The sequence below is a fragment of the Chiloscyllium punctatum genome, chromosome 4 (genome assembly GCF_047496795.1).
Source record: "Chiloscyllium punctatum isolate Juve2018m chromosome 4, sChiPun1.3, whole genome shotgun sequence".
In the NCBI taxonomy this organism is placed as follows: domain Eukaryota; kingdom Metazoa; phylum Chordata; class Chondrichthyes; order Orectolobiformes; family Hemiscylliidae; genus Chiloscyllium; species Chiloscyllium punctatum.
This window is the reverse complement of record NC_092742.1, coordinates 97,769,411-97,784,322: the sequence shown is the minus strand read 5'-3', so window position 1 is coordinate 97,784,322 and position 14,912 is coordinate 97,769,411. Positions and strand designations below refer to the sequence as shown.

Genomic DNA, 14,912 nt, shown 5'->3' with positions numbered 1-14,912 from the left:
TACAATGCTCAACTCATTGACTGCTAGTTCCAACGTGCCACAGCAAGGAACCGTAATGACGTCCTCAGGAGACAGACACATGCTGCAACTGACAGGGTACCCTTCGTTGTTCAGTACTTCCCAGGAGCTGAAAGACTACACCATGTTCTTCATGACCTGCAACACATAATCAATGAGGATGAGCACCTCGCCAAAACCTTCCCGACACCTCCATTGCTTACCTTTTAAACAACTGCCAAACTCAAACAGATCATTGTTCGTAGCAAGCTGCCCAGCTTTCAGGACAACTCCATACAACCCTGTCACGGTAGGTGCTGCAAGACATGTTAGAGTGTGGACATGGATACCATCATTCCACGTGGGGACACCTCCCACCATAGACCTGGCAGGTACTCATGTGACTCAGCCAATGTTGTCTATCTTATACGTTGCAGGCAAGGATGCCCTGAGGCGTGGTACATTGGGGAAACTGAGCAAAGGCTATGGCAACAAATGAATGTGCACCGCACAACAATCAACAGACAGGAGGGTTCCCTCCCAATTGGGCAACACTTCAGCGGTCCAGGATATTTGACCTCGGACCTTCGGGTATCCATCCTCAAAGGAGGATTCGGGACAGGCAGCAGCAAAAGGTGGCCGAGGAGAGGCTGATAGCTAAGTTCCATACCCATAGGGAGGGCCTCAACTGGGACCTTGGGTTCATGTCACACTACAGGTGACCACTATTGCACTATACAGACAGACACAGACATCCTCTCAGAGACTTAGACTGTTCTACACGCATGCACACACATATACACACTCTCTCTCAGACACTCACAACCCCCAACCCAAACAGACAGACAGACACGCACAGACACAAAAAACCCACATGCACACATGTACGTATATTTTGTGGGTGAATTTGTACTTGCAGAGTTACATTGTACTTTGCTCAAAAACCGCATCAATTCATGTAAAACTCTGTTATCTTTGATTCTAATCTAAAAAGTATCTAAACATCATGGCATAGACAGAGAACACAGTGGCCTAACACCTTGAACATGTTGTCTAGCTGACTCCAATTGTTACAGGTAACCTGAGAATCCACCTTTTAAAAAAAAGTTATGTCATTTACACATGAAAGAAGTGAAACTATCATGGTATTCGAACAGATGAAAGACTCAACAGATAATCAAGATATTTTTCAAAGTATAATTTCAGTTACATCACACTGTACATTTTTGCTATAAATTCTGTGCCTTACAATTGTGTCCTCCACAGCCACCTGATGAAGGGGCGATGCTCCGAAAGCTAGTGTGCTTCCAATTAAACCTGTTGGACTATAACCTGGTGTTGTGCGATTTTTAACTTTGTACACCCCAGTCCAACACCGGCATCTCCGAATCAAGACACATATTCACAACTCGGAGAGAGGACGAGGGTGGAGAGAGAGAGAGCGCGAAAGAGAGAGCGAAAGGAGAGAGCGAAAGGAGAGAGCGAAAGGAGAGAGAGAAAGAGCGAGAGAAAGAGAGAGAGAAAGAGAGAGAGAAGGAGAGAGAGAAAGAGAGAGAGAAAGAGCGAGAGAAAGAGCGAGAGAAAGAGCGAGAGAAAGAGCGAGAGAAAGAGCGAGAGAAAGAGCGAGAGAAAGAGCGAGAGAAAGAGCGAGAGAAAGAGCGAGAGAAAGAGCGAGAGAAAGAGCGAGAGAAAGAGCGAGAGAAAGAGCGAGAGAAAGAGAGAGCGAGAGAGAGAGCGAGAGAGAGAGCGAGAGAGAGAGCGAGAGCGCGGAGGACACACACACAGAGCAATTTCCGAGAAAGAGTTTTCTATTTGCTGGCTCTCGAGGTCTTTTGCTGCTCTGTGCTTACAGTTCTGCGAAAAAAAAACTGCTGAACACCAAATGGGAAGGCCATTGTCAGTCAGTTTTTCCTTAACTGAAAAACTCCTAGTACTATTAACCTTAAAATGTAATACCCATACTGCTCCAAAAACATTGTCTGCACAGCTAAAAGCGTCTACCACTTGATTTTTCCAAGTTACAAAACTCTCCTCATTAATTCAGTTATATAGCAGTTCAACTTCCATTCTAATTTACACTCCAAGTAGTAAAAATGTGGTCTGTTTGATGGTTACAGTGGCAGTGAATGAAGTCAACAGTTGTTTCAACAGAGCAACAATGGCATGACTAAGAGGCTTGATTAACCTCATTTTGGAGAACACAGTCTACAAAAGGTACAGGAGTAAAAGCAAACTTTCACTCAGAGTACAGAATGATAAAAGCAGGTAGTTTTCTGTTTATGAGTCCTCAGAAATTACTGGCTCTTGATCTGACTTTAAGCTCAATACCATTTTGCTTCATAACTACCTCCATACCAGTATCGTATGTGGATCAATACCTGATGGAATTTGGTAGCCAACCATCATCTACTTGAAAGATTGAATGAGAGATATATAACAAAAATCAACAACCATATCTAATTTCTGAAATTGTAACTCAATGGTAACTCAATGCAAGGCGGAAGTAATGAAGGAACAACATAGCCATCAATTCCAAAGTCAAACAAGAGGAAAATAACAATCCTTCTATTGGGAAGCCCCAGTATTAAAAAGGTGAATAGATAAATTAAACTTGCCCCAACCTTGGGGGTCAAAAGCAATTTGCATTGTTTTAAAATAGCTTTTTAAAAATTTCATCCTATAACAACTGGCACCAAACTGAAGGAAATATTAGAATAGAATTTGGTAAAAGAAGTTAATGTCAAGCTGTATTTTAAAAGGGAAGAAAAGAAATAATTTCAGCTGAAGAAATGGGCACCAATAGTGAAAAGAGGAAGTGGGGTTGTACAACGCTAGACAGAGAAAGCTAAAACTTTTAAAGGGCTGCAACAGTCACTTTAAAGAGAAGGGGAGGCCATGGAGGGATTTGAACAGAAGGATAATAATTTTCAAATTTGAGTTTTGGAAGATTGGTTTGCAAGTTCCAAATCACAAACTCAAAACGCAATTCTTGTTCAACATTACTCCTTCATAATTCCTCAGGTAAAGAGGGAAGGAGAAAGTGAGAACTGCAGACGCTGGAGGTCAGAGTCGAAAAATGTGGCGCTGGAAAGGCACAGCAGGCCAGGCAGCATCCAAGGAGGAGAAATTGACGTTTTAGGTATAAGCTCTGCGTCAAGAATGCTTGAAGACTTCATCGGGTAAAGAGGGAAGGCAAGATTTCATTTCTAACAGTCAGCAGATTTATTTTTGATGAGACCACAGCACCTTTTAGGAAGATTTAGGATTTGCTTTAAAAGAAATCACAAGGACAATTCAATTATGGTGTCAGGAAGCGTACTGGCCAATATGTCACAACTGGCATAGGTCAATTTTTACTGTGATATTATAAAACTCAGAACCGACCATGGATTGAAAGAGTCAACAAAGATAAGTTGTTACACATGGAAAGGAGCAGCAATAACTTTGTCTCGAATAAACTGTGAAGGGACAAGGACAAAAGTTACACAGGAATTGAAAGTAATTAGCTACATTTGGAAAGAGGAGGAGGATTCAAAGCTACATGTTTTGACATCTGCTTGATAACAGGCTACTTTATACCACAAGGATAAATTCTTCTGCAGGGCAATCATTTAAGAAGTTAAATTACAGAAAAGCTGGGTCTTCAAACCGATCGTCAATGCCAAATGTGAGGAGGAATAGGGAAGCTACTTCTGTTAAAAAGGCGAGCTGCAGAATCTTGATGGGCTCAGAGGACTAATTTGGATGATTCACCAGATTCATCAACAATATTATCATAGACGTGAATGACAAAAAAAAAACTGTTTAAGAGTTTAACTTCAGAGCCTGTCATTAGCAGAATTTTGAAGAACATTGCACAAGGATCGAACCCTGAAAACTTCCAAAGGAAGACAGTGTTGGTTGGAATCATAGCTAAATTCTCCAATTAAATCGGGTAATAACCAAGTTGGGTTGTGGGCCCTTATTTTGGTTGCAACATGCAATAAAGTTTAAATTATTGTTTCAGAATTCAAGCGTCTGTGAGATTTCTTAGTAAGCATCTGAATTAAAGGTACCTTAAGCTGATTTACTGACAACACTGCTTAATTATTAAACTGAATGCAAGTCCAATATACTTTGCAGTGTTATCAAACTAAAAACACAGGTTCTCTCAATATCGTTACTAGGTTTGTCCAATGAGTGGCTTGGCCATACACATTAGGAAGATCTGAGCTGAGACTCTTAAATCTAAGCTAATTTAACTAATCTTAGGTAGAATAGAGATAAGAGCCCTTCATGTTCTAAGCCAGGAGAAGAAACTCAACTGTTCCTTGTCCCAGTCAACTGGAAAGGAGTGTGTATTACCTGAGCAAAAACAGCAGCAGCCTTTGCTTTGGAGTGTAGTCCCTTCCCATCCAATATTAAGTAGTCCACTAGTACTTGGCACCATACTCAGTGGTTAGCATTGCTGCCTCATCACCTGGGACCCGGGTTCAACTCCACCCTCGAGCGACTGTCTGTGTGGAGATTGCACATTCTCCCTGTGTCTGCGAAGGTTTCGTCTGGGTGTTCTGCTTTTCTCCCACAGTTCAAGGATGTGCAGGTTAGGTGGATTGGCCATGCTAAATTGCCCAGTCTCCAGCAATGTGTAGACTAGGTGAATCAGCCATGGAAATGCAGGATTATGTGGATAGGGTACGGGGGTGGGTCTGGGAGGCTCTTTAGAGGGTCAGTAAGGACTTGATGGGCCAAATGGCCTGCTTCCACACTACAGGAATTGTATATCTCCTCACTGCCATGATTCACACGAATGATCACTCGGTGTGAAACCTCAAGGAAATTCTATTGCAACACTGAATTAAGACATGTACCTTCTTTTTCACTTATAAAGGTGATTAATCGAAATTATCTGGTACCTTCTTACATAAGTGACAAGTCGTCTAGATAGTGCAAGTGGATAAACACACCACTGTAAAATAACTATTTTCAGACAGAAGGCAAAGAATTGAAGAGTTGAAAATGTGTTGCTGGAAAAGCGCAGTAGGTCAGGCAGCTTCCAAGGAGCAGGAGAATCAATGTTTCGGCCATGAGCCCTTCCTGAAGAAACGTCGATTCTCCTGCTCCTTGGATGCTGCCTGACCTGCTGCGATCTTCCAGCAACACATTTTCAGCTCTGATCTCCAGCATCTGCAGCCCTCACTTTCTCAGAGAAGAACTGAAGAGGAAAACGTAGAATAATCTAACTGATACATTAAGATATGTTCAATCTTACTAATGCCACAAACACCAGCATTGCCTCTTGGAAAGTAGTTAATTAAGGCTGTCACACATACCTGCTGAATTTTCTTTGAAAAGTTCTTGTTAGACTTTTCTAACAAGACTTCAAATCTGTTGCTACCTGTTTAAAGAAAGGAAAAATAATGACTTATGCAACAAATGATATTTCAAATATTTACATAATTTAATGCCAGTAATAATTTTCCACCCTCTAGATATATGTACATTTTTTAAGGTCTATCTCCAATTTTGTCACTATATCAATAATTTAGGTTCCAGACAATGAACAAGCAGATCTGGAGTTTCTATATTTTTTGTTGTGTTTTTATTTTGTGGGATTCACTCTATTTATATAACCAAGTGCAAAATGGAAATTGCATTTAATTGACTTCTTTCAAAACCTCACAAATTGTAACTAAATGCGCAACTCCACCCTTCTGTTTCTCTTTTACATATAGAATTAGCACTGTTGCCTGCATTTCAATAAACTTTAACAGTTACGTTATGGAATTCTCTTAATATGCTCTTCAAACTGCTACATTACTGAAGATTTATCTTTGTAATCTGTGTGTCTGGACAGATATTTTAAATAATGTAAAATAAGGGTGCACTACTGACTGCTACAAATCAGTAATGGTGGAAGGAGTAGACAACTTGAAACGATAAATTAAGAGAAATTGTGGGAAACACATTCAATTCTGAAGTCTTCATTACTATTTTAAAATAAAAATTACATTGGCAATATTCCATTTTGGATCTCTATTCCTCCAAGCTGGTCTCGTGATGTTATGGATCAGGAACTCAAATATAAAAAAAAAATCGCCATTCATTTCAACTGAAAGGTACAAACTTTTGAATACAATAGGAATGATTACAAACATACATTACACATACATTTTAGGTATGAGAAAAATTAGCTTTACTCTGTGGCAGGAGCTATCACTGAAGTTCAATTTATTTTTCCATGGTATCACTCCTATTTCCTGCTGTGATCACATTCATACTTTAGGAATGATGAGTGAAAAATTGCAGCCACAAACAATTTGCAACACAATTTGGCTCAGACTGCCTTACTTAAGTGCATCTGGCAATGACAATTTATTTTAACTAATGCTTTCCTTGTGTTTGTAAGTTACAAATCAAGAGATTTGTAAAAGGAATAGTCTTAGTGGAAAAGACTGAAATATTGCAATAGGTTTGCTCACGTCTTCTGTCCCTCATTTTACAGCAGTCAGAAAATCTTGCACTATATTGTTTATCTAAGACTGAATAATCTACTTACCTGATTCCTTCTTGATCCTATACAGGAGAAGATGTCCTGGCTTAGTGCCAACAAGTAGTCTATCCTCTATGGTGGAAATAAATGGATATAATAAGGTTGAGTTTTAGATTAAGAGTATGAAGTTACAAAGTATTTGAAAAACCATCATCATAATCTATAGGAAACTTCAGTCCTGAAATGCTCACTTACAGGTACGCTGTTGCAAAGGATCATTGTTTATAGTACACAGAGTCATACAGTCCTACATTTAGTGAATGAGAAATGCTCCCTCTAAATTGCACAATTGCACAACAACCCAAAAGTTTCCACGAACGCTGGGTTTGAGTCAGCCGCTTCACAGAGATAGAGCATTTGTAGCTTTTTCGCCACAAACTACAAAAAAAAGACAAGTACTAATCCTTTATTTCCAATGTCGTTCAGTTTTGTGAAAGGGTTACCCGAATTTTTCTGCACATGATACTGCCAGATCTACTGAGCTTTTCCAGCAATTTCTGTTTTTGTTTTTGTTCACTTCTCTTTGCCTAATATTCTAAGTTCATGCACTCAAATTATGTCTATCACAATCAGTAGGTACAGACATATACAGTAAAACTATTCTGAATAAAAACCACAAAGGACAGAATTTATAATTTTGTCACTAGTTTTGAAGTGCAAATAGACTCAGTGTGAAAATTTCACAAAGTCACAATAAATTTTATTATTTATGCATCATTCATCATTCAAAGGCAACTAAGGATAGACAAATAAGGAGACTTTCATATGTCAGTAATGAAAAAAAGCGTTTGGCCATTCACAATTTCCTTCTGGGAGATTTTTCACAATTCTCATTCGTGGCTCATTTTTACCACTTTTGCTGCTTTGTCAGAACAACATGATTTCAAGATTCATACTGAAGTCTCATACACTTAATCACACTTCAGGACTTACACTTTCCTAATGTTGTAAAGGTTTTGGGGAGTCAGGAGATGAGTTGTTTGCAGAATTACCAGTCTAACATACCCTTGTAGCCATAGTATTTATTTAGAATTTCTTGCTTATCAGAACTACCAGAACGTAAATGGTAGGTGACCCAGTGATGCTAATGCTGTTGATGTCAAAAGGGAAGCTGCTAGATTCAAGTCAAGAACTGAAATCAATGGCTTCAGTCTTCCCAATATTTAATTGGATGAAAAATCTGGTCATCCAATACAGGATATTCAAACTAATAATATAGCAACAATATAGGTTGCTCTGCTATAACATGACAGCTGCGTTCTTCTGCAACCTCTCATTATAGAAAATTGCATTATGGGAAACCACGATGGCAATTGTCTACATGATTTTCTAATAGAAAAACCGCTATACCCATTCTGCAGAATGGGTTTGCATTGTCCAAACAAGATAGTCAATTCTTTAATCACGTTATAGCCAATTTGCGCTGACGAAACGTGCGTTATAGCAGAATAAGTGTGCTGGAGGTGGAGTCAAAAGTTGTAAACGTGTATGTGAAAACTAATGCCACGATTTCAGACGATGTTAATGAATGGCAACATGTAGATGAGAAATAGGAGAGGTGCAAAGACAGATCCTCAGGGAACAACAAATAGATTGATATGGGAGTAAGACAGAAGCCATTGCAAGTGATACTCTGATTATAATTAGCTATATGAGTGGAACAAAGCGAGAGCAATCCCATCCAGCTGACTGATAGGGAAGGAGATATGTGAAGAGGATGGTGTAGTCAACAATATCAAAGGTTGCTGAGTAATGGAGAAGGATGGGAGGGGAAATTTACCACTTTCAGTCACAAATCTGCTTTTGTTAAGAATGATTTCAGTTGCAGATACCTGATTGGATGGATTTGAAACTAGAATTCTGGAAGGATGGGTGAAGGTTTAGGAGGCATCAATATTTAAGAATTTTAGAGAAGAAAAGGAGATTGGAAATAGACAGTTATTTACAAGGATAGCAGGGTCTTTATTTAAAAGAGAGCAACAACAACTACAGATTAAAATGAGAGGAAGACACTTGAAAAGTGAACAATTCATGGTGTCAGAAGAAAGGGATATTTTGCTGTTAGCAGGTTATTGGGGGTAGGAGTTGAGCCTCATCGGCAAAGTGAACTCAGTGACTTTGAGGGAAAGTAGGAAATACATTGAAGAAAAGTAACTTCAGGAATGTGGTGAGGGGAGGAATTTTAGTTTCATGGACTCGTGGAAGTGAAAGTCAGATGGTGTTGACCTTAGTGACAAAAATCTCCATGAGTACCTTGTCATGAAGGCAGAGGAGACGAGGAAAGGTGTTAAAAACAATAATTTGCAGAATAGAAAGCTCAGTTACTTTTGCATTCCAGAGAGATTTTGGAATAGTGACTGTTTTTTGTAGGCAAAAACAGGATCAAATAGCATTTTACATCGTCAAGTAGATGGGTAAACTAGCTGTTCATCACATGCATTCAAGCCTGCATACTGTTAGACTTTAGGGAGCAGAGATGACAGGTCTGCCAGGGGAACATACAGGGTATGAGAGAATAATTATTTTATTGGTGCAAAGACATCTAAGATGGGGGCGGAGGTGTGATAGGGCAAATCAGTAGCTGCAGAGATTATGGTGAATGCAGTGTCAAGGCTGGACAGTTGAGTTTTTTTAAAATGCAGTTGCATGTGAAGTGGTGGGTAGTTTCTTTTCAGGTACAGATATGGGAAATAAAATTGGGACCTAAAAGGAAAGTGTGGGTGTTGCTGATATGGGAAAGTGATCAGCGATGGTATTTCAAGTCCTTTTAAACATTTTTAATACCTCAATTTCATTACTTTTAATCAAAAGGAAAAACAAGTGTACTCTATGTATCTTCATCTTTTCTCTTATATCAATTGCTCTAATTGAATTTACACAGTACTGTTCCAAATTCAATGTATCCATTCTCGGCTGCAGTGCCAGAGTTAAGAACTGTACTTAACCAAAGCTTGAAAAAAAAACTAGCATAATTTCAGCCGTTTTGTATCAAGCCTATTGAAATTTTTAATTTTTCTATAACTTTACATGAACCCTTAATTTCCTCTGTAGCTGAATGGTCACAGTTTCTTACTATTTAAGATTACAAGGGATTGTTGCAGGGAATGCGATAGCACTCGAGAGGGTGCCGAGGATATTTACCAAGATGTTGCTTGGGCTGGAGATTTTAAAAAGAGAGATTACATAAACTCTGGTTCTTTGCCTTAGAGTGACTGAGATGTACAAAATTGAGGGGCACTGATCGAGTAGACAGGAAGAAACAATTTTCCCCCTTGACGAAAGGATCGGGGTGTAGATTTAAGGTAAAGGCTAGAATGTTTAGGAGGAGATGTGAAGAAAGAGGTTTTCACCCAGAGGGTTCTGGAAATCTGGAACTCATTGCCTGCAAGGGTGGCAGAGGCAGAAACCCACATGACATTTCAGAGGTATATAGATATGCAATGCCAAGGCATACAAGGCTTGGAGCCAAGTGCAGGGCATGGAAGTGATGGGCTAAATGACCTTTTTCATTGCTGTAGATCCCCTATGACTATTTATGAACTATCTTGTTAGGTTCAAAGAGGAAAATCCCAGTTTCCAACAATGGATTCCATCTGGCACAGTTTGTCTACTCATTTAATGCATCAATATCCTTTTACAACTCTCTCACCTAGACTATTTAATGAGCATTCTGACATCAAACTTGACTAGATGAGTTTCTATTCCCTTTCCAGGCTGCACTGCAATGCTGCCACATCTTGGCTGAGCAAGGCTGATACACGAGTAACTTGATCAGCTCACCACCCACTATTTGTGAGATATTGCTTTATTTGTTTGGCTAAACATTACTTCATCTCCAAACAAATCGGTGCAAGCAAAGCTCTTCAGGATGTTTGGGTGATCCAACTGTGTACATCAATAACTCAATAACTAATGCTTTGTTCGAGTACAGGATAAGTATACAGCTACTGAACAGGAATAGTTGATGCTTTCAGTGTTTTCTTACAACTGACAAACATTTTCACGACGAAAGATAATGAATAAAAATGGAAAAAACACATCGCCCTCCAGAGACCTAAGATTTGAAACTAAAATGAAAGGGAAAAGCAGGCCAAATTACTCGTGTGCTTCAAAATGAACTAAAAAATAGGCTCTATCCAAGTTGAAAAATTTGTTAAACCACCACCGTTTCGATGTCTCACTTCAATTTTGGGCTGGATACTGATGTCATCAATCGGCGACAATAACTTTCCCCGAGCCCCTCCCCCCCGAGATATAAACCCAGTTTTTGATCGTTTATGATCATTTATTGGTTTGTAAACGACGGTCCTCCAATGTCATCTTTCAACTTCGGCATCTCGAAAAAGATCTGGCTCCATGAGCCCGGAATCCACTCGCCTTTCCTCCGTTAAGCCACAGCATCCGCCCGCGTCGCCATACGTATGGTCGCAACACGCACACACATATATAATATATATATATATATATACAAATCGCCCTTACCCCAGGCCGCTATGCAATCGATTTGCAACGGCAGCTTCTCCAAAATCGGCACCGACTCGTAGGCGTCGTGCATCTCGACGACATAGACCGCCCGCACAGAACGGCCGGTGAAACAAACTCCGACCAGCTGCTCGAGCGCACGCGCGCTACCGTTGGCAGAGCGAGCAGGCGCTTAGTCCCGTGACCCCCCGCGCGCGCGCTGCCCACGGCAGTGCTTCTGGTTTTCTGACAGTCGAAGTGTCGTGTCTGACCGAACCAGCGTGGGTATGTTTACAATAACAATCAAGCAGTTTCTGTGGAAATGTCCATGTTACACTGAGAAAATTACGAGTGAGTGCCCTATAGCAGTTTTTCTGATCGGAATTCCTTCTCTAGAGAATGGTTCTTCGTTGTTCACTGGAATCAACATAGTTGAGAAGGTGCTATTACACAGATGGGACTTGAACTCAATTCTCCTGGCCAAGGGACACCACCACTGTAGCTGGTGATGGGTAGAAGGGAGAGACATGTCAGCTGTTGGTCGAGGCTCAAATTTGAGTCCTTTCCATTCTAATCAAGGAGAATACGAAGTCGAGAACCGTCTTCACATGTAGATGTCAATGAATTTATTGGACCTTATGTGCTACTGTAGATGGTAATCATGGATATACCAGGTGCTTACATATAGTGACAAGCATAGGTTGAATTTTCCATAAGACCGTCATAAACTGGAACTGGAGTAGGCCATTCAGCCCCTTGGGCTTCCTCTGCATTCAGTAGGATCATGGTTGATCCAACGTTGCTCAAGCCCACATACACAACAAATCAAGTAGTTCCAAATACTCAAGCCTGAGAGAAGAAATACCTCTGCAGAGCAGCACGTTGTTTCAGTGGTTAGCACTGCTGCCTCACAGCACCAGGTACGATTCCAGAATCGTGTGGACTTCTCCCCGTGTGTCTGCGTGGGTTTCCTCCGAATGTTCCACTTTTCTCCCATATTCTAAAGATGAGTCGGTCAGGTGGATTGGCCATGGGAAATGCAGGGTTGCAGAGATAGAGTTGGTAGATAGATTGCACTTCGGATGGTTGTTGTGTCTCGATGGATCAAATGACCTGCTTCCACACTTTATGGGTTTCCATGAGCTTTAGAGGGCTTTATAACACAGTGGTAGCATCTTGACCTCTCAGCCAGAAAGCCTGGGTTCAGATCCCACCAGCTCTGGAGGTATGTAATATCTGAGACTTTGCCCTTTAGTTCTAGACTCTCCCCGCTGAGGGGAAACATCCTGTATTTATGTCAAGCCTTTAAGAATCCTATATGTTTCATAGAACATAGAACATAGAACATAGAAAAATACAGTGCAGTACAGGCCCTTCAGCCCTCGATGTTGCGCCGATCAAAGCCCACCTAACCTACACTAACCCACTATCCTCCATATACCTATCCAATGCCCGCTTAAATACCCATAAAGAGGGAGAGTCCACTACTGCTACTGGCAGGGCATTCCATGAACTTACAACTCGCTGAGTGAAGAACCTACCCCTAACATCAGTCCTATATCTAACCCCCCCTTAATTTAAAGCTATGCCCCCTTGTAATAGCTGACTCCATACGTGGAAAAAGGTTCTCACTGTCAACCCTATCTAACCCCCTAATCATCTTGTACACCTCTATCAAATCACCCCTAAACCTTCTTTTCTCCAATGAAAACAACCCCAAGTGCCTCAGCCTTTCCTCATAGGATTTTCCTACCATACCAGGCAACATCCTGGTAAACTTCCTCTGCACCCGTTCCAGTGCCTCCACATCCTTCCTATAGTATGGCGACCAAAACTGCACACAATATTCCAGATGCGGCCGCACCAGAGTCTTATACAACTGCAGCATGACCTCAGGACTCCGGAACTCAATTCCTCTACCAATAAAAGCCAGTACGCCATATGCCTTCTTCACTGCACTATTTACCTGGGTGGCAACTTTCAGAGATCTGTGTACATGGACACCAAGATCCCTCTGCTCTTCCACACTACCAAGTAGTCTACCATTAGCCCAGTAATCCATCTTTTTATTACTCTTACCAAAGTGAATCACTTCACACTTAGCTACATTGAACTCCATTTGCCACCTTTCTGCCCAGCTCTGCAGCTTCTCTATATCCCGCTGTAACCTGCCATATCCTTCCTCACTGTCTACAACTCCTCCGACTTTCGTATCATCCGCAAACTTGCTCACCCAACCTTCTAACCCTTCCTCCAGGTCATTTATAAAAATGACAAACAGCAATGGTCCCAAAACAGATCCTTGCGGAACACCGCTAGTGACGGCACTCCAAGATGAACCTTTGCCATCAACTACTACCCTCTGTCTTCTTCCAGAGAGCCAATTCCTAATCCAAACCTCCAACTCACCCTCAATGCCATATCTCTGTATTTTCTGCAGTAGCCTACCATGGGGGACCTTATCAAACGCCTTACTAAAATCCATATATACCACATCTACCGCTTTCCCCTCATCTACCTCCTTAGTCACCTTCTCAAAGAATTCAATAAGGTTTGTGAGGCACGACCTGCCCTTCACAAAACCATGCTGACTATCCTTGATCACATCATTCTTATCCAGATGTGCATAAATCCTATCCCTTACAATTCTCTCTAAGACTTTGCCCACAACAGAAGTGAGACTCACTGGCCTATAGTTACTAGGATTATCCCTGCTCCCCTTCTTGAACAAGGGAACCACGTTTGCTAGCCTCCAGTCCTCTGGCACTACTCCTGTCGACAAAGAGGACACAAAAATCAAGGCCAATGGCTCTGCAATCTCCTCCCTTGCTTCCCAGAGAATCCTAGGATAAATGCCATCAGGCTCAGGGGACTTATCTATTTTCACCCTTGCCAGAATTTCCAACACCTCTTCTCTACATATCTCAAAGCCATCCATTCTACTTATTCGTGCCTCAGTATTCATATCGACAACAATGTCCTGTTCCTGAGTGAATACTGACGAAAAGTATTCATTCAGCGCCTCCCCAATCTCTTCAGCCTCCACACGCAACTTCCCATTACTATCCTTGATTGGACCTATTCCTTCCCTAGTCATTCTTTTATTCCTAACATACCTATAGAAAGCCTTAGGGTTTTCCCTAATCCTACCAACTAAGGACCTTTCATGTCCCCTCCTTGCTGCTCTTAGCTCTCTCTTCAGGTCCTTCCGGGCTACCTTATAACTCTCAATTGCCCCTATTGAACCTTCACGCCTCATCTTTACAAAGGCCGCCCTCTTCCATTTAACAAGGGATTCCAACTCCTTATTAAACCACGGCTCCCTCACACGACCCTTTCCTCCCTGCCTGATAGGTACGTACTTATCAAGGACACTCAATAGTTGCTCCTTGAACAAGTTCCACATATCAATTACGCTCTTGCCTTGGAATCTACTTTTCCAATCCACACATCCTAAGTCATGCCTCAACGCATCATAATTTCCCTGCCCCCAGCTATAACTCTTGCCCTGTAGTACACACTTATCCCTCTCCATCACTAGAGTAAAAATCACCGAATTGTGGTCACTGTCCCCAAAGTGCTCACCTACCTCTAGTTCTAATACCTGGCCTGGTTCGTTACCCAGAACCAAATCCAGTATGGCCTCACCTCTTGTTGGCTTATCTACATATTGTGTCAGGAAACTCTCCTGCACACATTGCACAAACACTGACCCATCTAACGAACTTGAGCTATAGCTTTCCCAATCAATATCAGGAAAGTTAAAGTCTCCCATAACAATCACCCTATTACTGTCACTCTTCTCCTGAATCATCTTCGCAATCCTTTCTTCAACGATTCTAGGACTATTAGGAGGCCTGTAAAAGACTCCTAACAGGGTGACCTCACCTCTCCTATTCCTAACCTCAACCCAAACTACCTC

The 14,912-nt window shown here is 41.3% G+C and overlaps 1 protein-coding gene across 2 annotated transcripts in view; it reads right to left on the bottom strand.

The window, feature by feature from the left end:
• LOC140476560 (vam6/Vps39-like protein) overlaps nt 1–11,149 on the bottom strand; it is a 104,290-nt gene extending 93,141 nt beyond the window's left edge. The window contains exons 1-3 of one of the 2 annotated variants that reach the window (XM_072569356.1): nt 11,012–11,149; nt 6,536–6,601; nt 5,310–5,374 (exon numbers count right to left, since the gene is read on the bottom strand). In XM_072569356.1, the coding sequence (XP_072425457.1) occupies nt 5,310–5,374; nt 6,536–6,601; nt 11,012–11,084 (204 nt within the window). In that variant the 5' untranslated portion in view covers nt 11,085–11,149. Of the gene's footprint in view, nt 1–5,309; nt 5,375–6,535; nt 6,602–11,011 lie in introns of those variants that run through there. The other variant, XM_072569357.1, reaches the window with a different exon arrangement.
• Nucleotides 11,150–14,912: the final 3,763 nt, after the last annotated feature.